Genomic DNA, 24,363 nt, shown 5'->3' on the forward strand with positions numbered 1-24,363 from the left:
GAGGAACACAGTTAGTGGCACCTGTGAAAAGTCCGGTTTAACTAACTTGCACAATATTACATAGGAACTGTGCACCAGGGGCCGAATCCAATTCTGCAGATATTTACTGACAGCAGAGGAATGTTGAGACACAGGAATCTCAGGTTCCGTACTAGCTTCTGAAGGGGAGTGTACCTCCTAGTGGTCACAGACCTTTCTGTCCCTATTTCCTCCAGCCTGTGTCCTCATCCCAGTCTCCCCTCCACAATCTCCAGGCTCCCTGTCCTAATCTCCTTGCCCAGCCAGCCCCAGCCCCACCCTCCTGGTCCCTAATCTTATTATCAGAAACAACTGAACCATTTTTGCTGAGGTTTCCAAAAAGATTCAACTCAAGGCAGACATCCAGCATGGAAAATTTCAGCCAAAATGGTTTTTGTTTGGCAAAGAGTTATAAGCAACTAAAACCCAGGTCTTATAATGGAAAGTGTTGGGCAACCTTGACTTTAGGTGTCTCTACAGCTCAGACTAGAATAAGGGCATCCACACACAGACAATTGCACAGGGTTAGTGATATTGGTTTAAATTCACACCCTACATTATTTCAGTGCAACTTTCCACATACACAAGCCCTTAGTCCTGTATGATTCAGTGCAATGCACATGGGGCTCCATCTAGCAACATCTGTACGTTTTGAGATTCCATCTGGAGGACAACGAGCAGGCAGTGAAGACCACCCCCCCAATGTCCTTCAGCTGCCCCCGGCATCTGGTCAGTACATGAAATAAACAGACAAGCACAGCCACTTCCCCTGAATGTAAATGGGAGCCCCCTGGAAATCCCAAAGCATGCTAGAAACATCATCTGCAGAGCACAGGCTCACTGATCCCCTCCCCACTGCCCAGCTGGGAGGAAGGGAATTCAGCACACAGACCTCCATCCAGAAGGACTGAAAATGTGAATGGGGGGCTCAGCACCTCTCAGAATCAAGGCACAGAGAAGCAGTTTGTGCCTGAGCTTTGCTTTCACATGAGAACTTTTAAAAGAGCCACTAAAAGCCACACTTGCAATTGGTTGCATACTAGGGCAAAAATGAAATGTTCTACACAAGTTTGTAGCAAAATGCCCTTGCCCAGTAAGATCTAGAAGCCAATGGGGAATTCTGCCGTTACAAGCAATGGTCTAGGAGATCCCATCAAAGGAACTAGGAACGCTGAAGTCCTAACTTTGGCTCAGATATGGATCCCCCTTTCTGGAGTTGGGCAAGTCATTCACCTTAAGTATATGAGGGGTGGGATTTTACCGATGGGGACAATGATGCCTCCCCACTTCATGGGAGTATGGCAAGAATTAATGTTCACGCAGTGCTTTGAATGGGGCATAGGCTGCATCATGTATAGCTAGCGGACTGGGGAAAAAGCAGTACAAGACTTCAGATTAGATTCATTTACCGAATTGGTGCCAGAATCCCAAATGGGGGGTATGAAAGATAGAAATCAACCTACTGTCCCGTGGACCTTTCCGACAGTATTACTGCTTCCCAGCGAGTACAGTAGGGGATCCAAAGCTCTCCACTAGAGCTAGAATGTCCTCAATTTTATTCTGAGGGTGCTATCAGTACAGTTAGAGACACATCTAGCTAAAATGCAACAGCATCTCTATTCACTTATTGCTCCCTACAATCCTCCCCCCCATCACAGAGAACGATTAACACATGATACATTCTTGGCTGGCCTCTGGAAGTGGATCATTTATCACAGGGAGACTGAAGAGAAGGGATGATACTTCCATACACAAGAGCCCCCACTAGCAGAACTGTGGACTCCAGGGGGAAGTGCCAATTATTCCTCTCCCAGCAGGAGAGCAGAGCTGGAGGAGGAATTTTGTTAGGAACGCTATTTGGGCATGTTTCTACACCTGGAAACCATCACTTGCACAGACAACTGGACAAAGATCTTGTGCAATACACACATCTGTGGCTCTCTGAGTCACACTGCACCTCGCTTCTCCTTCCAGGACTCAGCAAATAGTCACTTCATTTATTTTGCCTCCTCGATCAAAGCAATACTGACCCCTCACGCTGAGCTTTGCGATCGTCCTCACTGGCCTCCCTAAAAGCCAAGACTGCTTGAAGATCCGAGTGCAAAGAACAGTTTAACTTCTGATACAAGCTAGGCCAGAGACATGGCACATTTGAGAAAAATCACAAGTGATCTCTACCCAAAGCTTACACCAAATTAAGTTGTCTTTTTATCAGTGTGTAGGGGAGAGAAATAGGCTAATCAGCACTGTACAAAGGTGCAATTTAGTTATTTTGTTTTTCAGGCTGGGACTTGTTCACAGACTCTGTTAAGTCCCCGCAAGGGAGAGGCTGGAGCAGTTATGTCAGCTTCAGGTTTCCCGCTGATTTACCAAAGACTATAATTAGTTGCAGAATGTAAAACCTTAACTAGATTTCACTGGCTTGGAATCTGCAAGTGTCAAGGAAAAGAGCATGCAACATTGAGAAAGTACATGTTTAAAGGAGTAGCTGTTAGGCTAATTCCCCATACCACAGATTAATAATCATTACACACTATACAACCTCTGCTTCCAGGTACATTATCTGCCCTTAAACAAAGCTACTCCCTAGCCTATGGGGTTGGTACCCATTTCAAACTCTATTGCTGAAAGCTTTGGATGGAGACTGGAATTATTTTGTGGCTTGGTGTTTATTACAGTGTCACCTACCTGGAAACTGAAACCGGGGTGCTTTGATGAGTTTTATGATTGCCTCTGCTGGGATGATAATTTGCTGATCCTTTCTGCAGTGTTCAGCAATTAAACACTAAGCAAAACCAAATCCCTGCACTATTAATCTTTATCTACCCCACCCATCACCAGGGTATCATACACTAGGGACAACTCCCTTTTTCTTCCCTGACGGAAGATCATCACCATCCCAAGGGGGGGAAAAAAAAAAAAAAACCAAAGTTTGCCAGGTGCATCAGGAAAGGGGGCTGTCTGGAAGGAGTCAGGGAAGTCTAACAGGGTCTCAATGCCGAGGTCTGAATATTGAGTTCCAGATTAAAATCAACTTTTAATCTTTGATTAATGCCCCCTGCCTTACCTTCAGGGACAGTGATCCACTCTCCCTGTTAAGGGACAGATCAGCAGACAGAGAGATGGTGAGGTCCATGCTTTCCGAAGCAGAAGTGCTGCCAGAATCCGAATCCCTCTTGGACCTACTGCTGGCAAACTGAATAGGAGAATCCAAATTCCCATTGGCAAGTTTTTCCCCAGCAGCATTTTCCAGGTGGCTGCTCTCCGGCCAGTTCCCAATGCTTTTACGCTCTTTGTTCCCTGGCTCCAGGTGCTTGCTTTGGCGGCTTCTCTCCTCCATTGGATTAACCTTGTCATCCAACAATCCTGACTGGGGGTTGGTGATTGGCTCTTCCTGGGTGCTGGCGGCTGTTCTGCTAGACTCCGTCCCGGACGACTCGGAGCTGCTGGTGGTTTTCATGGAGTTCTCGCTGCCAATCCCTTCATCTGAGAGTCTGTTTCTCTGCCTGTCTACAGTCTTCATGGCCGGCTCCACGGATAATTTGGGTCCATTCATCTCCAGTGGGGAGGGGGATTCTGGAGGTTTCTCTCCCTCAAAACTCAGCTGACTCACCTCGGAGGGGCCTCGCTTGTGAGTCCCAGAGGGCTGAAAGGACAAGGAAGAGAGAGATGGGACAGAGCTGAGGCACACACAGCATCAGAGTGAAACTCAATCACACAAGCGAGGAGACCCAACTGAGCACCTGAGCAACACAAGACTGTGGGTGCTTCTTAGGGAAAGATGCACGTCTACCACTCTCACTAATGCACTGAACTGGTATTCCTCCTGCCAACCCCCACCTCTTTATATTAACTTACATTCACAAGAGATAGAAGCCCACATGCTTTAGGACTCAGCTAGCCATTAACTGCATGGGGCTTAGGAAGAAAGGTCTCCCCGGGGTCATTATGTTGCATTATTGTTCCCCATGGGAGGTTTTAAACACTTTACCCTTGAGGCATGTGGAACTGGCCACCATCAAAGTCTGATAAGACTAGACGGACCACTGGCCTTATGCAATATGTTCATTCCTCTCAAACTCTCCTCCCCAGAGCCAGGATTCTGGGGCTGTGCCTGGGCCCTGAGATGCCGCAGGGTTCACACATCAGAACAGTGGCATGCACAGGTTTGGTTTGCACCAGTCAGACTCTAGTTAGCTTGGGGATGAGGGTCAGAAGTTTGGGAAAACTGCTGCCCCCAGTTCTAACGAAGTGTTATGTTGAATGCTGCCACAATGTGGTCCAGCAAACAGAGTCCACGGGAAGAGCCTGCGTTCTGGGGAGGAGTGATGGTTTGAGTCCCAATGTCAATGCTGTACACCTGGGCTCAGCAGGCAAAGAGCACCTGGACTATTTGGATCTGGATCTCCTAGCCACATGTGCTGACCTCAGCATTTTCCAGAGGTCTGTCACAGTGTAACATGGAAGGACAATACTCCTTATGGCCCACGAATAACCAGCACCATAGGAGACCCAGAAGAGCTGTATTGCCCCACTAGAGCTGGTTTCTGGGTTATCAATCCTTGCACAGGGAAGCAGGGCATTGCTAGGTGATCCCTTTGGGAGACAGCTAACAGCAAGGCACAGGGAAGAGAGTTACCCCATCGTCCCTTCATTCTGCCAGCTCCTTTTAGGCTACATCTACACTGCACACCCTGGCAGCAGCGTGTAGGGTATGCGTAGCTACATGCTGCAGTGAAAAGCAGGTTGTGTCCATACCACGATGTGTAGCTACACGGGACAGCGAAAGGCTGCCTGAGCCTTTCTCCACTACCAGAGCCTCTCTTGCAGCAATGGGAAGGCAGTGGGGCACGACCTACTTGTGGCAGTGTAAACAGGGGAAAACACTACTTGGATGTGCAGAGAGCCATGTAGGGTAATAACCTGAAGCTCTGGAGTGTCTTTATATGCTTAAGTAGTGCCTCAGCGTCTAGACTGCTATTTATACCTGTGCAATGTATATACTCCACACGCTGCCATAAAGAGTGTGCAGTGTAGATGTATCTGCAGACACTGCAAGTGCTGTAGCCAAGTGGCTTTTGCTCCAGGAGCTTTCCTGGGGGAAGCTGTGATTGTGCAGGAGAAACGGACCCAGGTGCAGTGTGTTTAGCTGGGTTTTGCTCTTGAGCTTGTACGGCTGTGAAATCCTGGCAGGGGTGTTTGGGTTCTTTCCCAAGATACCGTGCTCAGCCCAGACTGCTGCGGCTCTCTTCTCTTGGCTAACAACACTGGGTTTTAATAGCTCCTCTTTTGGAGCTGGGTCCAATTTCAACAGTGATCACGCAGTGGGCGTTTAAGTCCCTCTTGGATCAGAAAAATCCTGACATCCTGCTGGCATCTCTCCCACAAAGGTTCTGGGATAGCCACATTCTGGCCTGCTCCCAAGAGCCTTAGACACGGGCATCGGAGGCAGCTCTGCCCGCCCCCTGTCCTGGATCTACTGGTTACGTCTCTCTGCCACTTTGCTGAATTTTCTGTCTCCATTTCTACCTTGTGCTGTCCAGCCCCAAGCTGCCCCAGCCTCCCTAGTCCATGCCCTGCTCACCATCTTCTTGGAACAGCACTGGACCACTTCAGATGCACTTATTACTGCTTACATTGACCGGGGAGAGGAGAAGGGGTATGAAGGCATGGCACTCACCTTTCTTCCCTTAAGCCTGGAGGTAAAGTCATGACCCCATGGCCCTCCCCCTGCATCCCGTGGGGCCTGGAAGTATGAGTGGAGCACGCAGACAGCTCCCAGGCCTAGAATACTTCCTGCTAAGTCATCAAACTGGCCTGGTTATTTTAGCCTTTGTTCTGAATCAACCTGTCGTTTCCCCTCTGTTCTGCGCTCCTCGGGGTGACCCATCTCAAGAAACCCTCTAGCAGCACATCATGAACCGGAACCCAGTGCTGCCAGGATGATGTTAACACAGGCAGCAGTGCCCTGATCCCAGAGCAACCAGCTGTTGCTTCAGCTACCACTGACAAGAGCACTGCATAACTGGAGGGGGGTCAACAGAGGGGAATGCCTTCCCTGCCCTTGAAGCCAGCTAGCCAGTCCGCACTAGTGCTGCCATCCTGCTGAAAGCCCGGCACTACCAGCAGCAGCAACAATTGTGGGTTCCCCCTCTCAAGGGAAAACTTGGCGTCCCTCCAGCTGCATTATTTTCCAGTACCCTGAGCAGGCATGGAACTGCGGTCCCCACCCCTGATTTCCTGTCCAGCTGAATGGACTTAACAAGGCAGCAGCTTTTCCTCAACGGGAGTCTGAGGCAGAGATGGTTAAAAAAAGAAGCTATTCCTTTCAATCCCGACAGTTTCCTGCAGCAACTTTGTCCTGCTGCTCTCCCAGCCTGCACCTTTACAGCCACGTTACAGGAACTTTCCACCCTCTAAGAAATAGGAGAGGCTGAGTAGAGGGAGAGAACAGCGCTTACAGATAGAGGTTCCGATGATTCATCCTCTTCTCCTTCCTCCCGATTGTCTTCAATTTCATCCATCACTTCGGCCTTTGCCTCCGCCACCAGCTCGCGCAGGGCTCGGTTGCTGGTGACCTTGTTAACGAAGGAATGCTGCAAACCCAATCACACACGTTAGAAAGATTCCCACCTCTGAACAGGCCGTGTGAGAGAACATGGGGCAAACAGACTCAGTTTATTTTCCATTTCGAGTCAGTTTCTAAGGCCCTCGCCAGCTAGCTAGCATTACTAGCTTTCCTAGGTTGAAATAAGCCCAATCCGCCTTGTTGGCGCCGTGGATTCAAATGTCCCGCCAGAGATCAGAAAGCCTGGCAGTTAAAGACAGTTTCAGCCGTTAACTGTGCCTATTTGTGGATATAAATCCAGAGCTTTACGTTGTTTTGAACTCAGTTTTGTGTGATACAAGGTATGAGGGACTGCATGTGGATACAAATATCCTAAACACTATGCAGCCTTGCAAAATACAGCGTTAACATTTACCAAACAGAGCAACAGTGGCATTTAAACAAAAGACACTTGCTGCCATAGGGATACGGTACAATGCCCTCTCCTTGACACCGAATGACTCGGGAGTGTCTCCGTGATGCATGCATGGTGTGGGTCTCATCTGAAGGAGAGTGGCATCTTTAAGAACCATATGTGTAAACAGAGTGGAGAGATGTGTAATGGAAATTGCAGTGAAATCCCTAGGCATACACAGAGCATGCATTTGTGCTAAGCTTCATCAAGAGGCCAGGGAGTATACTGTATACTTCCTGTTATTGACTAAGGTAAACACACCCCCAGTCGAACTTTTCTGGGTGGCAAACCACAAGCTAAGGCATTCTCTCATCCACTCAGGGTTATTAGGCCAGAACTATCAATTTTCCAGATCAGAAGCTGATTTAAAGAGGCACATTACATACCAAATGAAATGCTCATCAAACAAAACCACATGACTGACCACTGTGTAGAGCGTGAAGCATGAAGAAGATACACCAGCACCATACAAGTTATTCAGATAGCGGTAAAAAGCATTTAGCGTTTTACGTTTTTGAAGGGTGAGGGTGGAGATGTGAATTTAACTTCAAACGGCATCTGCCAGCTTGGCATGTCTGGGAAATCAGAGCCCATTCCTGCTCCCATTGGAGTCAAGCACAGTTTTGTCATTGGCTTCAATGGGAACAGCTTTTGAATGCTGTAGTGCCCAAAACGTAGCATGAGATTGTGTACTCTGGGGCAGGGACAATCTAAAAGAGACGGGGGGAGGAAATGGCAACAGGCCTACACTTTGATGGTTAGACTTCGTTATGGATATTCCGTACAAAAGGCCAATGCTTCTGAGTGAAGCAACCAAATGTCAGGAAGTGACAGATTAAGATGGCCTGTGCAACCTTAACACCGATCTTCTGCGTCTACAGCACGGAAATCCACTGTCCAATCAAATGCCCAGCCAACCTGGGCTAGAGTGCGAACTCTCCAGTTGCTGATCAGCCCCAGGCTCCGGCCGTTGGTGTTTAAGCATTCAGATTATTTTCCATTTCCAGTTTATGGCAGAAGCTTCTCCCTGGACAATCCCCCCAGCTAGGTCATCTGGCAACTGCAATATCTTGTCCCCTCCAGACATTCAGGTGACCAGACAGGATAGTGTTGTAGGAAGCTAGCCCTAAAGGCACTGCATGAATTAGTCAGTAGTGGGTGCTAAACAACTTGCAACCTCTACCCCAAATACTATGTACATCACTCCCACTCCTTGCTGATCTTTGGCTAAGAAGGACCCCAAGCATTACCCCTAAATTACTGTCTGTTGCACAAGTGCACAGGGCAGTCTGATCATACCAGAGAGTTTGTCCAGGCACAGACTTTCAACAAACAGACACAACAAAGCTCATAGGTCAGTCTGCCTGTAAGAGGGTGTTACCAGCACAGCGAGAGACCCTGGAGAAGTACAAGTGGACTGTAAAACTAGGGAAGACCAGTAAGTTTTGCTTAAGACAAGGTTTGGGATGTGCATAGATTACTTAGACCTGTGGAGTGCTTAGCAGACTCCAAGACAAGCTAAACATGCAACACAAAGGCCAGTCTGAAGGGTCAGCTCCCCTGAGGACATCTGCCTACCTCCAGTAGCTGTGCTGCACTTGGCCGAGTCTCAGGGTTCTTATCAAGTGCCGTCTTCAGGAAGTCTTTGAACTCTGGGGACCTTAAAACACATAATGATTGGCAAGGAACTCCCTGGATGGAGTCTGCATAGCACGCAGCGCAAACAGCTGAGCCCAGCATCACTGGGAAGCCACAGCAAAGAGCTTCCGTGCTCTCATACGTGCCGTAGTCATTTGTCTTCTTACCATTTAGAAGGGCAGTTGAGAGTGGGAGGGTCAGATTTGGCAATCTTCAGCAGGACTCGCATGGGGTTGAGTTCATGGTGAGGGGGTTCTATCTGGGCCATTTCTATCAGCGTTATACCCAGGGACCAGATGTCGGCCTTGTAGTCATAGGGAGTGTCCTTCATGGTTTCACACATCACCACCTCAGGGGCCATCCTGCGAGGGCAAGCACAAGGGGGAATGGGGACTGTCTGAGGCATCCTGCTACCAACACAGGCATGTTTCCAAGAGTAGCCTGACTGCACACAAGCCCCAGGAGTCAGTATTTAAACCATCTCATTGATCTGCAACACTGCACCTTCACCTGAAATAGGACTTCACAGCTAGCCAAGGGGGAACAGCAGCTTTCCCACGGTTTGACAAGACCCATATTTCCCCTCCTCCTCCCCCATTCCCAGATCAGCAGAGAGCGCCTAGGCAGTCTGTGAAAACCTCCAGGGCGGTGACATCTGGCAGGGATGCTACTTCAGACAATAAATTAATGCTCATTGATCCCATTCCTTCAGCACAAGGGTGATTTAGAGATTAAATTCCTGGAGTGAGTTGTGGCTCCCATGCACTTGGAGCTGCTTCAAAGAACATTCCACCATATGTGGTGGGGGAGGAGGAAGGAGAGAGAGCACATGTCCCAGATTCCACCCACTTCCAAGTTGTAGGAATTGCACTGGATTGGAGGGAGGGGGCCATTCCAACAGAAGAGTATTCTGAAGAACATTCGTATTTGTCTCCAGCTGCCCCAACACACTCCTTGCTGCCCCTTTATGATGTACACAGTTGGGGAGACTCTTGAAAGCAGAGAGCGTATGGAACAGATATTTTAGTTTTTTTTTTTCTTTTTAAAGATTTCTGAACATATGCTAAAATCCTCCAATTCACACTTGATAAGGCAACCTGGTTAAGTGGACCCTACGTTCATCACATCCTCGTCTCTAGCAAGACAATGTTTTACTCTAGATTTCTGGTCTGACCTCCAAAAGGTGCTGAAAATGCACAGCTCCCACTGAATTCACCTTTCAACATAAGGCTGCTGAACAAGCCAGTTTACTCACCAGTAAGGGGTCCCGATGAAGGAATCTCGTCTCTGCAAAGTTTTAATGTTTTTGGCAGACACTCCAAAGTCAGCTGCAAAGAGATTAATCACATTAGATGCTCTAAAACCAAAAGGCCTTTCAGAATTGTAAAGCAAAGGCACGAGTGCTGTGCAGTATGAATATGCATCCTCTCTAGACCAAATATTGTGAATTAAATGTACCTATGAGTGCATGAGTTCCTTCCACCCGTGAGACCCTAAGAATATTTCTCCAGGTTAATGGACCTCTTTGCAAGACATGAAAGAGCAGATACTCCATGCAAGCCCATTTGCTAAGTCTCTTAGAGGCACAACTTGTTAACAAGAAGTCTTACTTTTGAGACATAAATAAGGCAAAGAGTCAAAATTACCTCCTTTCCCTTCCCTGCAACCCAACAAATGGTAATTATCGAGTGACATTAGCCATCTCCCTCCTGGTTAACAGGAAGCATTCTGTGCCTGCTACAGAAGAGACACTTTAGCCAGCACCAACCAACTCAATAAGACTACCCAAGCAACCTCATGCCCTGGGTGTCCCTAAGCCTCTAACTGCCAGAAGCTGGAAGTGGATAACGGGGATGGACCACTCAATAATTGCCCTGTTCTGTTCGTTCCCTCTGAAGCATCTGGGATTGGCTACTGTTGGAAGACAGGATACTGGGATAGACGGACCATTGATCTGACCCAGTATGGCCATTCTCATGACTCTAAGAGATAATCAGTTTTGCTCTCATTCCAGCCCAGCCCTGTCTCTGTGGTTCTTCGTCTCTTTGGAAGATTCCTTCCCCCATCCCATCATATATCCCTTAAGGAGCTGACTTAGAAGGGTCAAGTGATTCTGGGTTGCTGATCTCAAGGCCATAGGAAGATTTAAATGGTTGACAGTTCACTGGTTCACATGTAATTAACTGGAACAGATCTCAGTCCTGTTCCCAGAAGCATCATAAAAGCCCATCATCACTACCAGCACCATCATTCCTGTTAGCAGCCTCAAGAGAGAGGCCTTGTGCAATACGGGCTGGGCTGCAGAGAATGAATTGCCTCTCATCCCTAAGGAGTAGAAGAAGGTCAATTCAACTCAGGCTCACAGCATGTTGGCAGAGCAGCTCTTTAGGGAAGCTTGCCCTGCCTTGTGCCAGGCCTGCTCTGTGGATAGAGGAATTAGTCCAGTCTCCAGCCGTGCCAGTCTGGCACCTTACTCTAGCATTGATATTCTCCTGGGAAAGGGGAGATTGTAGAATACTGCCTATTTTTGCTTTGCACATGATTCACACCCAAAGTACAATTTCTGGGCATCCTGCAAGATGTGAAACAAAACAAACAGCGATTAAAATAACAGCAGAACCATCATTGCAACGAGTGACTGGACAGAAGAGAGATGCCCTACACGTAATACAACTCTATTCCTTTCGCTATTGTAACCACAATTGCAGAACAGCAGGAAAATTCTGCAAGTGTTGGCATCACTTGTGATACATTTTTCAGTGGAGAATTCATAATGCACGATCCAAAGCCGCTGCCTGACCCTGAGTGACTGTTCAACAAGCCAGCGTGTTACAGTACCCCTGAAGACGTTCAGGCGGAAGACCTGGTGAAGCAATTTCCTGAAGGATCTGCAAGCCAGACCAACACTTCCTCCCCGTAGGAAATCCCTTTACATGAGAGCTGATGGGAAAGAGAGAGACACATTCTCCCCTTCCTCATTCCCATCTCTCATTTGCTCAGCTGCCAAACCTGAGCTTCAGGTTAAAGAAAATCTATAGAGCAGCATGTTTCTGAAAGCTGAGTTGCAGCCGTAGGCAGCCGGTGTTGCTCAAGCTGCAACGACTTTATTCCTTCCAACTGTCTTCCTTCCATTCTAGCCTTCTGCCCCCGTAGGATGCAGAAAATTTCCCAGCATCTTTACTTCCACCAGGTATTAAGTAAACTCCTCAGATTAAACACACTGGCTAGTTTCACAGCAGATTTTGCCTCACAAGCATGTATCCTACCGAGTGACATCAAGCCCGCCCTCTTCCTCCTATAACCATACCCAATAGATAAGGAAGAGAAGCAAGGCTTCAGAGCAGGAGACCCTTACAAACCAGTGCACATTACCCCTCTCCCATTGGAGGGATATTTTGCCTTTGAAAAAATGTCAACCTGAAGTTTTGTTTCTGACATACAGATAACCACGGCTTCTTAAAATGTGGCTTGTAAGAGACTATGCACAGTTGCTAAGAGTTTATTACAATACAGTCACAAGTACAGCAAAGCTACTCAGGGGAGACTGAATCGCCACCAATTCAGAATTATACACCTAGCAAGCATGCACCCATCTTCTCTCTCTGTGACAGCCCAACTAAAAGCTCACCGAGTTTGATATCTCCATCCTGGGTCAGTAGTACATTGCCTGCCTTTAAGTCACGGTGGATGATCTTTTTACTGTGGAGGTAGACAAGAGCCTCTAACATCTGGCGGCAAATCACTTGAATCTGGGGTTCCGTCAGGCCACGATCCAACTCTGCAGAGAGACAGCAGTTAAATCAAGAGGGGATTAGAGAGGCTTCACTTGAGCAACAGATGCAGCCTGTGCCCCAGACCCTGTGCAGCAGACTGAATATGGCCACTATACATCTGTTAGGTCAATGGGACACCAATACAAATCACTCTAGTATTGAGAAAGTTAATTCCCTAAGCTCACAGCACAATATTCCCACATGCTTTCAGAACTGGTGTACTACTGAACCCCCGGGACACACAGGGGGTCAACTGGCATGAGAGCATCACAGATGATACACACATTTCCCTTTGAGGGAAACCTATAGATCAGTCATCCTTGGAATCCTAAAAGGGAGTCTGATTTCCCACCTTGAGAGCTGGACACAAGTACTCACCACTGGGGCACCATGGAGAGAACAGACCTAAATTCCAATTGCAGAAGACCCCAGAATCTGCACTGCGATACGGATTTGCACACTAAGGCAAGGAGGACTGCAATCCTTGCCCCAAACAGTGAGAAGCTGGCCACAAGACAGTGTGGGCACAGGGAGAGATGTGACCTGAGCGGTGCTAGGCCTAGTCACCAGACACATGCACAATTCATATACATTTGTCGGTCCAACGGTAACTAAAGCAGCCTTCTATTTCTGCAGCTCGTTGGGATGCCCAAGAAACAAAGTTATGCTCCTGTGCGCTCTCTCCCACCCATCAGGGAGATCCTCACTCTATGACCTTTATCCCAAGGCACCATCTCAGCAAACCATCTACCTTGCAGAATGTTGAGAAGAGTCAGGCCTCCACTCCCCTCTCCCCACCCAGCCTCCTTGTGTTAATCTTCCCTCTGTGCCCAAAGTTTAGTAAAAAATGGACAATACTGGAACCTGCAGATCCGGGCAGCTGGAATAGATGTAGATGTGTTCCGGGCGGCTAGAATAGCCTATTGTACACCAAAGGAGGGGGCAGACTCAAGGACTGAAGGGAGCTTATGTTAAGTAGGACAGCCATTCATTCAAAGCCAAGGAACTTAATCGCAGAATCAGAGAAAAGAGGCTGGTTCAGCTGTTTTGTTCTTCTCCCTGCTTTTCCACCTCCCCCTTCCCTTCAGTAACTCAAGGCTGGAGATTTTCAGTGACCCTCAGCTACGAGCCGGGCCGAAGCAAGGCTTTCAATGCACAGCTGTTCAGGAGCGTGCTATCAAGACAAAGTCAAAGGCAAATGTAAATGGTCATGATTTTCCCACCCCTCGTTTTCTAGACCACCTCTACTGTTAAACTCTTAGTCAGATCCTCTTGGGACTGATTTACCTACATGGGCAGCAGCCTTTCCCGATCCCCAATCACCTATTTAATATACCCCGATACTGGTAACAATGGAACTGGGAGATTATGGCAACATCACTATCCCTTGGCTAGTATGGCCAGGCCAGTCAGGTAGGATTTTGTAATACCTGTTTCCTCCCTCCCCCATTCTAAACCATATCCTCTGCAAGGCTGGCTGCCTATGAAACAGGAAATACCAGGCCTGATCAGACAGGAGTCTAGAGCCCCAAGAGACTTAGCTTCCCTAGTTTCTGTTAGATGGGTTGGAGCTCTCCTGCCCTGCTGGGACCTACCATTCAGCTGGAAAGCTCAACCATAGCAAATCCATACCACAGCCCCAACACTGTGAGTGCAGCTTTGCAGCAGAGAGTGCATCGTCCCTTATCAACCGGGCGTCCTTGCCCCTGAACCCGGATGCCAGGCTACCGTACGATGCGGTGATTTGGACACCACAGCAGAACACTGCAGTTCTTTAGGCAAGTTTCCTGAATTAGGCACATGTTTCCGATTTGCAGACTGGGAACTGAAAGTGATGAGCCTGGGCTCAGCACACTTCCGCAGGAGAAAATAGTCAGATCTTCATGAACAGTGGGGGGAAAAAACCCAGGAGAAAGTGACCAAAATTGAGGTTGTGGCCTTGTCCCACAGACTCAAGATGAGCAGAGACCAGGAGCACTGTTCTCACTCCCCAGCAGGGGAGCCTTTTTTTTTTTCTTTAGGGAGAGACTGTCTTCATATAGGATTGTTCTGTGCCTGGCACAATGGGGCTGACATGCCAATTGGGGCTGCTGGGTGCAACTGTGCTGCTCTAGCTGACATCAATATGCTTCGTAGCAATCAAAGGCCAGCTCCTCTCAGTTGGAGGCAGGGCCCACATGTAGAAGGGAGGAGTTAAAGTGAGAGCTTCATGGCATTAATGTAAGGGCTTGTCTACACTGGCAATTAACAGCGCTGCAACTTTCTCGCTCGGGGTGTGAAAAAAATACCGTCCCCCCCGAGCGCTGCAAGTTGAAGTGCTGTAAAGCGCCAGTGTAAACCGTGCCCCAGCGCTGGGAGCTACGCCCCTCATGAAGGTGTTTTTTTTAAGAGTTTTGGGAGAGCTCTCTCCCAGCGCTGCGCCGCGACCACACAAGGTCATTGTCAGTGTAGCACTGTCAGTGTAGACTAGCCCTTAGTCTCAGTCTGCTCTAACACTAGCTGTTTCAATGGATTACTGATGCCAGGGGTGGAAGGAGACTTGGAGAGACTCAATGTCAATGATACCCAGATTAATAGCTAAACCCCTTTTCCTTTTACTGGAGGGCTTTCCTCAGTGACACGATATCAGTGTGCTGTATAAATGGGGTCCCAAACAGACCTCCTCAGGCAGAAAGTATTATAGGCACCCATCCCCCCTAAAAATCACCCCCACCCTACTGCTTGCCAACACTGAGCAATCTATAGACCATACAGCAGACTGACACAAGTAGAGCAGAAGATGCCCAGAGGTTGCCACAATTAACCTAGCCAACATGCAGATTATGGAGGACAGGCAGAGGCTCCACAGTTAAGGCTGCAGCAGGATTTCTATTTAGTTACACAGAAAACCATGACCCACCACCCTACAAAAGCCATGCAAGAAGCCACACCCTGGGAGGGTAGTGGAGGATGTCACGTCTACTGCTAAGGAGCACAGGAACATTACATGAGGAGGAGAGGGCTGCCCCACAGTCTTTTGGGTGCAGATTTCTCTGTCTCCGACATGTCCCTAGTCAAAGTAAGGATATTCATTTGCGGCACTTACCTAGCATGACAGCATCCACTGCCCCACCAGGGCAAAACTCAATCATGATCTAGCAAAAAACAAAGAGATAGGGGTTAAAATCGGTTATAAACAGAGATCTGAAACCTGTATTTCTGAGTACAGCCCACGTGACAGGGAAAAGGGAGCAAAAGGGCTTGTGTTGGAGTCAAACCTACTTCCCCCTCCCCACTCAAACAAGGCTAGCTCTTGGGAACCCTCTGCACTGTTCAGATTTATTCACCATTCTTGCAGCAGCAGCAGAGACACTCAGTGGTTTTTGTTAGCCAGAGTTTTATTCCTGATGCTACAAAACCACAAGTTCTACATGTGCCATGTTTTCTCCCTGGAGTGAGAGATCTTGCAGGCAATCATGGGACAGAATCCACATGGCACTCTGTTATTCCCGAAAGAAAGGGCGTGCACACGCAGAGCACATCTCTCCAAGAGCTTCCCTGAGGTTCCAACGGCCCACAATCTGAGGAAGCAGGACAGAGCTTTACTTGGCTACAGTGACGGAAGTTTTGTTTTCTTATTACACTGCCACGCACGTGAATCAAAGCCAGCCTAGACCCTCATACCTGGAGGCCCATCTGGAGCAGCTTTAAGGTTTCAGCTCCGTCTTCATGTTCGTTTACAGCTTTTGATGGCCACTGGGAGCAGGGGCTGTTCCAGGGCTGTGGACTTGCCAACAGGATGAGATAGCTGTCATACCAGAGAGCTGACGTGGCTGGAATTACTATGTCACTTTTTTTTAAAAAGGGGCTTTTTACGTTTGGTTTTGATTGCTCTATAGTTAGCAGCCTTCTTCTGATTTTATAAGTGATTTGAGGAAAAACATCTCAGCACAGAGCTGTAATCAACTGCCAGATCTTTGTTACCTCCACCATGGAGGATTTACTACGTATCTGCTGGTATCCCAGCATCCTCCTGCACCATCACCACCACCCTTCAAGGCCGAGTCCCAGAAAGTTAGGCTGACCCAACTACGTCACTCAAGGATGAGAAAAATTCACACCCCTGAGAGATGTAGTTAAGCCAACCTAAGCCCTTGTGTAGACAGCACTAGGTCGCTGGAATAATTCTTTCCTCAAACTAGCTACTTCCTCTTGGAGAGGTGGATTTACTACAGCAATGGAAGAACCCTTTCTGTCTAGTACAGACATAGCCACAGTGACTAACCTTCTGGCATCCCCTCACCCAGTGTTGCTTCCTAATCTGTTGGTATGATCACTGCTGAAGAGTCGGGCCCTGCGCCAAGAGCCGAGTGGTGTGAGAGACAAGACAAATCTCCCACATGTGGTACAAAGCTGCAGCCACCAGGCTAGCCCTCCTTGCTGTGCTGCTGCTCACGCAGCTGCCAAGATGCTACTTGTGGAAAGTGCCAGTAGAAGCCATGTGGATACCATATTTCCATACAGAAAGCTAAGAGGCTTTCCAAATTGACTGGCAAATGCTAATACGACTGCAGCCGGGCTAGTGATTTACTCCTCGCTCAAGAACAAAAGCCTCTACTAAGCAGGATTAGGCACAATAATGGATTAGTGCCGTTTGAGATTACGCCTCAGCGGGCTGCAGTGCTAGATGATCACACAACTGTGCCCTTCAGGAGATCCCAAGCAACGAGGCTGCAGCACTGGAGCCTCAGAATCACATAAGACCGCTTTGCTGTATGTTAGAGAGGGATCTCATCCAGGTTGGTGGGTCCAAAGTTGGGCCACCCAAGCCCTCCAGTACTGGTCTGCAGACTGCCTGGGTTTCCACCCCCCGCCTCCCACCCCCATCCATCTCAGCGAGAATGCTTCCAACGCCTTACTTCGAAAAGAGCAGCTCCCCGCCAACAGCCCAGCTCCCCAGAGCAGCCCAACAACCAGAGCGTGCATTACGGGACAGAAGTGGGCTCAGATAAGCAGAGAGTCCGTTTTCAAACTTTCAGGGGCTGAGATAAGGGTACGGAAAGATACCTTGCACTATAAAACCACCCTGACGGTCTCTCTTTTCATGCCCCAGTACCATACAAGGCAACGTGCAGAGAGGTTAAAGGCCAGGGTTTACTTTTGAGGATAATAACCAAATAAACTAAGCCCCCTTTTAGATGGGGCTACTGAGGACAGAGCTGACTGAACTGTAGCTCCGTGTGGAGCCAGGCATTTCACGCTGAGGTAGTACTAATCCACACCGCTTTGAGGAAGGACACTTTTATGGTTAAAAAGCACAGGACTACAACTCAGGAGATTTGGGTTTAATTCCCAGCTGCCAACTGACACTCTGTGCAACTTTGGCCAAGTCACATCCCACTCCGTTTGCCTCAGATTGCACAGGTGTGCAATGGAAATAATGCTTCCCTGTTTCCAAGACAGCATGAGGCATAATTCATTAGTCTCTACAATGCTTTAAGCTCCTCAGACTGAAGGTGCTATAGAATATAAGAACAGCCATACTGGGTCAGACCAAAGATCCATCTAGCCCAGTATCCTGTCTTCCAACAGTGACCAACGCCAGGTGCCCCAGAGGGAATGAACAGAACAGGTAATCATCAAGTGAGCCATCTGGTCTCCCAGTCCCAGCTTCTGGCAAATACTTGATAGAGGCAGATAATAGCAACATAACAGATAGCCATTGATGGACCTATGCTCCATGAACTTATCTAGTTCTTTTTTGAACCCTGTTACAGTCTTGGCCTTCACAACATCCTCTGGCAAGGAGTTCCACAGGTTGACTGTGCGTTGTGTGAAGAAATACTTCCATTTGTTTGTTTTAAATCTGCTGCCTATTAATTTCATTTGATAACCCCTAGTCCTTGTGTTATGAGAAGGAGTAAATAACACTTCCTTATTCACTTTCTCCACACCAGTCATGATTTTATAGACCTCTACCATATTCCCCCCCCTTTAGTTGTCTCTTTTCCAAACTGATAAGTCCCAGTTTTATTAATCTCTTCTCATACGGAAGCTGTTCCATATCTCTAATAATTTTTGTTGCCCTTTTTTGCCCTATAGTAGGGCAATGTACTACTTTGTGTCCCTTACAATCACTGTACAGAGAGCCAGCTGGCACTCAGAAATCAGCGAGGATATTGCTCTGGACAGGGTTGAGAGATCCAAGGCAGATGCGACAGCACTAGGCAAAGGCATCTTCACCTGTAGAGTTGCGAGAAATGAGGCAGAGGCGAAGACTGGGAGAGCACTTTGAAGAGGCTGGGGAGTAGGTGGACATAAGGTGAATCGATGGAACAAGCCCAGAGAGTTTGAAAACCAGGAGAACAATTTGGAATGTGAGTCACAGAACTCACAGGAGGTGAAGGAGCTGGGACAATATGCCCCACATGCTAGCATGAGAGAGGGGTGCAGGCGTAGCATTACCTAGATTGATGTTAAAAACTGGAGCGTCCCCAGTAGAGTAAAAACGCAGGGATTGCTCTACTGACACTGTTTCCCTGCCCCACCTCCCCACGTGGTTCATTAGATCCATATCACAACCCAAGTGAGACTGGGGCTGCCTCCCTTAAACCAGTTACTTTAAGTGGCATTCTCCACCCCATCCATTAGAACAAGTGGATGCAGCTCCATGCATCTGCAAGCCAAGCGTTCACACGGGATTCCCCTGCTACACACAACTGCCAGCGAGGGGAAACTGCCAAAGGGGAAAAAGCACTTCCTCTGGATGGAGCATTAGAGGGCAAAACAATCCAGAATGATGGGGACTGGCATGGAGTTTTGTAGCAGTGGCACGTTCAGTCTCATAATGGGGAAGGATAAGATGCTAAGGCTATTGAAAAATGAAAATCCCCCTCTGCTCTTTCCGGGAGCAGCAGTGTCAGAGCAGTACCATCGAAAAGGGATTGGACTCCCTTCATTCCTACAGCTCAGCACCACTTACACTGCTTTCATGAAGAAGGCCCAACCAGAAGCTGCCAGTTGTTGCTTGTACTACCAGGCAGCACACCTGGGTTCAGTCCTTGGACCTACCTTCGACCCCGGGTTCAAACCTCGAGCTCAGCCCAGGAGCTCGAGGTCAGTCAGTCCTACATGGTCTTTGTATAAGGGTCAGTTCAGACTCTCAGTGAGCAGCCATCAACATGCTTCCTGCACTGTGCCAGAAGGTTCCAGCCACATGCAAGTCCCTCCAGGTCCTGTTCTGGGAGCATCCATGTTTACTTTTGTAATCTGAATTCTTTGAAGCTGAAAATGGCAGGGGGCAGAGCCCCAACAAGAGATGGAAACTCAAAGTCCAGCCCTGAGGCACTTCACCTGTAAGCCGTTCCATTGACTTCAATGGGCAGAGCAAGTTCTGAGCACCTCACGGTCAGCCACTTAAGGTACGTCTACACAGCAACTAGACACCCGCTGCTGACCTGTGCCAGCCGACCCTGGCTATAGGCCCCTGCAGGGTGGAAGGATCCCAGAGCCTGGGCTCCAGCTCCAAGCCAACCCAAACATCTACACCGCAATAAAACAGCCCCACAGCCCGAGCTCCACCGGGCCAGCCCCAGGTTTTTCTTTGCTGTGTAGACATACCCTTAGACACCCAGATGTTAAACTGGTTGCCAGACCACCCTCCTGCTGGGTTACACCTCCTGCTGAAGCTTTTAAGGTCAAAATACTCTAAAGCATCCTCCCTCCAATGCAGTCATTCTTGAAAGAGAGTGGAGTGCCACAGAGCCAGTCAGCTGACACAGGAGGGAAGTGTCATGTGTGGGGTTCTTGTGCAACAGGAGCCTGTGGCACTCCAGCTCCCCAAAGTTCCCTGGGAATGGACACTTGTGTTCCCCAGCACAGTGAATGGAGGTTGTTCTATAGGTTTGGCCTGGAGAGAGATTATGAGTTTGTATGGGGAAGCGGGGGAGCGACAAACCCAGCTTTGTTTGGATCAATATTTGGTGTGTTTGACCTTTGCGAAACTTCATTTTGGTTTACAGTATGAGAAGGGGAGAAGGCCGAGAAAGCCAGGGAAGTTAATACATCTGAAACACAGGCTGAGCACAGAGAAAGGGGAGTGTGGGGGGAGGGGGAGAACCAGACAATGGGAATCTGGAAGGTTAAAAAAAATGCATTTTCAACTAGGCCGGAGATGCTAATGAATAACTAAGGGTCGGGGCTGGTTGGTCTAAACATCTAGAAAGCATTTGTGCTCCTTTCAGCCCTGAAATCTGAGTTTAAACAGTCCAACTCTCACAGTCCCAAATGCATGGAGTCCAATGACCTGAGTTCATCTTTTAGCGCTAGATGCACTATCCCATACATTTGTCCCACAGAATGCAGTGCTGCAAAGCGTGTCCGCTCTCTCTCTCTCTCTCTCTCCCCCCCCTCTCTCAGGAGCAGCCTGACACAAAATACAAACCCAGGCATCATTACTATCAAACTGAAGCCACATCGAAAGCCAGTCCTGGATGTCAGCAGCAACTATGACTCTTGAACTTGAAGCCATGAAATGAGAGAGGGTTGAGGAAGGTGGCAAAAAGCAGGATTTGGACATTACACAGACAGGATTTAAAGCACAAAGGTTAATGATCTCTCAGTCATTCACATGCCACAAGGCAGGCACTTTGGTGGTCTGGTTTAAATGAGGTTCTGGGCAAGTTAAGACAATCGTAAAAAGAATTGTTGACAAGAGTCCATGTTTCTGCGCACTGATTATACCTGTAACTCATTACAAGACTTTGGCTACAGATTAACCCTTTACTCAGTCCTATTTTTACCTGTTTCGATAAGCTAGCTAACTATACTGTCTTTTCTGTCAATGTCACCCTGCAATCACAGGTAGCTTGGTACCACCTCACTCCATGAACGATGCCAATGTTAATACCCTGTTTGCTCCCATTTCCTCCTCCCTGCCCTGTGCTATGCTGACCTGTCTGGATATCGTGCCCTCCTCATGACACGTCCCGCCCCTTAACTCTCCCCAGTCCCTTAAAAAAAACAAACAAACCCTCACTTCTTCCCATCGAGAAGAGTTTAATAATTCAAAAGGTTGGGGAGAGGGAGAGAAGAAAAATCCACTGCCTATTCATCCTGCCCTCTGGCTTCCCTCAGGCATCTTTCAGAGTGCAAGCTCTTTAGGACAGGGATGTGCATGCTGTATGGTACAAAGCACATGCCTGGCACTTAACCCTTCAGCAACAGGGCACAGCGGCATTGCAAAAGGCATGCTACACCAGGATTCTAGCCACTCCCTAAGCAAAAGCCTACAGACTGCACAGACTGTTCGTACAGACTGCAAACCGAAGATTCAGCATGCACGGTCCAGTCACCTGCAGCCCTAACGGTGTCTTGCAGAAGCCAACCGGTGAAGGCAGCACGTTATTCGATAGCAGTAGCCCACGAAAGCTTATGTTCAAATAAATGTGTTAGTCTCTAAGGTGCCACAAGTACTCCTGTTCTTTTTGCGGATACAGACTAACACGGCTGCCGCTACTCTGAAGCCACTCAATATTTATAATCCTTGGCAAGCACAGGCTCCAGTGCTGCTAGGATGCAGATTGCACAGCCTTCTCAGGAAGCTGCCTCCTAAAACTACAAAGGTTGTTTTGGAGATGTGGCTAGCCAGCACAGCCCCCTTCCCCCTCAAATCAGGAGTCTCACATTCAACAGTAGAGCCAACAAAGTCTGGGCTGGCTTTCTTATGAGCAGTTAGAGGGGCTTTGGCAAACATCCTGTTTATAATAATTTTTTCAATGCAACAAGTTCCTTAGCAAAGCCTGCTGAGCCCATCCATGGGTCTGAGCTCCAGAAGAGGAAATTTAACCTCAACAATAGCTTTTTCCCCCTCCTCACTCAAATTGTTAAAGCAGTCACAAATCTCCGGGGTTACACTCTTCAGTCTTTGGTTAACACTTTGTGTGCTGTAAGTGCAGCAGCACCCAACTACATGCTGGGTTTGTATTCGTTTTCATCACAGAGGGACCCAAGAGACAAAAGAGACTGCTGACCACATACTGTTAATGCCACCAGAAATCACAAGGACCACTGATACAACAGAGGGTCTAGAGAGATCTCTTTACTGAAAGTGCAACAAGCAATCTCTTGTCTAACCCTGGCACTAGATACTATGATGGGGGCTTTACCCCCACCACCTTTGCCCCCAAATTACTTACACACACTCACGCAGCAAGGAGAGTATTTCAGACTCTTGTAGCCACTACAGATGTTGATAGGTTGCGGCCAACTGCACAGACCTGAGCAGGATGTTGTAATGAGATACCCCCAATGCTGATCTAGTTTTCAGTTTAATGGGAAGTCCTGAGCTGCACCAAAGGGGTTAATTTTGTCCCCCAGAATCAAGCACATGGGCACAACCCACCTTTTTATGATCACAAGGGAGACTAGACTCAACAGAATCTTGCAACAATAGTTGGGCATCTTTTATGTGGGAGATCTGATCACTGTTGCATGTTGGTGCCAGGCAAGAGCCCTCCCACGCCCTCTCCTGTGCACTCAGAAAGCTCCAGCGAAGCAGCAGGAAGCGGATTTTAAGAGAGTTCAAAGAATCCACACTCCTTCCAAGTTTTTTCAAACCGCCGCAGAGCACCTGTCCCTCCCCTGGCTCTTTGCGCAGCCAGCCAGCAGCTGTATTTATGCAGAAAGGGCCACAGGAGGGACACGCATTTCCCATATGGTAAGTGTGAAGCTCATCACACACACACTTAATGTCAGGAGTGCTTCTGACTCAATGATTATAGAGCTCATGCTGTGTTACCAATTTGCTCCTGCGCAGAAAAAGTAATTCTCTCAGTATGTAAAGAAGGAATGGTGCATTGGACCCCCTGGGCTTTCACTCCAGTTACAGCCCGATAAGGACTCTTCAGATTTGGTAAAAAAGAAGCCAGAACATTCCTCATTCCCCAAGCCCACAATAAGTGAACACACCCAGTTTTCCAGCAAAGCTGATGAGCACACAAAACCCAGTAACTCGCCCGTACTCGCACATTTCCAGGAGCTACTCAATTTTTTAATACAGGGCCTCTGGCTCCTAGGGGTTTGCTGAAGTCATTCTAGTGCTCTGAAAAAATAAAAACTCACATAGGACAAGTGTCGCTTTTTGCATTTACCACTGCTTCTACTAGAAGCTACAGTTCATTGGTGCCCTGCCACAAAAACATTTGAGAAATGTTCTGCTCCCATCAAGTCACACTTAAGGACAAGCACTCCCCAAAACAATGTCACAGCTAAGAATGAAGAGTAAACCGTGTTTTTTCTCACCCACCAGCCACTGTGTTTGCCCATGCAGAATGGGTGTGGAACAAATTTGATGGAAGAAGTTGGGGGAGGAGAGGAAGCCTGCTAAAGGGTTTACAATGAAGAGACCCAAACCTGCAAGTCATCAGATTCTTGCATGGTTTCTGGTTTCAGATGAACTTCCTTTCTCTTTCACGGAGCTCTCTTGTTTGCCCCTTCCATCATCCAACAGAGTAGGAAGTACATTACTTTATAAATGGCTTCAATCTTCCTGTAGCAAGTTTAGGGAGCTCATTCCACACAAGCAGAACTGTTTTTTCTAGGGTGTGTTTAAACTCAGGTTACTAAGGTATGTAGCTGCTCTCTTTTTAAAAAAGTTTGCATTTATTTGGTCTATAAATTCGCATGGTGAGGAGCAGCTGATGTCTCTGAACTATCACTAGTTGTTGTAATTAAAGTTGGATTAAATGAGTCAGCTGACACAGGCGGGAAGTGCCATCTGGGGGGGTTCTTGTGCAACAAGAGCCTGTCGTCACTCCAGCTGCCCAAAGTTCCCTGGGAAGGACACTTGTGTTCCCCAGCACAGGGAGTGGAGATTGCTCGATAGGTTTGGCCTGGAGAGAGATTAAGAGTTTGTATGGGGAAGGGGGGAGCGA

At 48.1% G+C, this 24,363-nt stretch overlaps 1 protein-coding gene across 1 annotated transcript in view; it reads right to left on the reverse strand.

The window, feature by feature from the left end:
• The window catches only part of STK10 (serine/threonine kinase 10), an 80,820-nt gene that overhangs the window by 15,182 nt on the left and 41,275 nt on the right, over positions 1–24,363 (reverse strand). Inside the window, exons 3-9 of the mRNA XM_034779014.1 lie at positions 15,537–15,585; positions 12,307–12,456; positions 9,934–10,006; positions 8,846–9,040; positions 8,619–8,700; positions 6,480–6,614; positions 3,086–3,664 (exon numbers count right to left, since the gene is read on the reverse strand). Coding sequence (XP_034634905.1) covers positions 3,086–3,664; positions 6,480–6,614; positions 8,619–8,700; positions 8,846–9,040; positions 9,934–10,006; positions 12,307–12,456; positions 15,537–15,585 — 1,263 coding nt within the window. The remainder of the gene's footprint in view (positions 1–3,085; positions 3,665–6,479; positions 6,615–8,618; positions 8,701–8,845; positions 9,041–9,933; positions 10,007–12,306; positions 12,457–15,536; positions 15,586–24,363) is intronic.

The sequence above is a fragment of the Trachemys scripta genome, chromosome 8 (assembly GCF_013100865.1).
Source record: "Trachemys scripta elegans isolate TJP31775 chromosome 8, CAS_Tse_1.0, whole genome shotgun sequence".
NCBI lineage: Eukaryota > Metazoa > Chordata > Testudines > Emydidae > Trachemys > Trachemys scripta.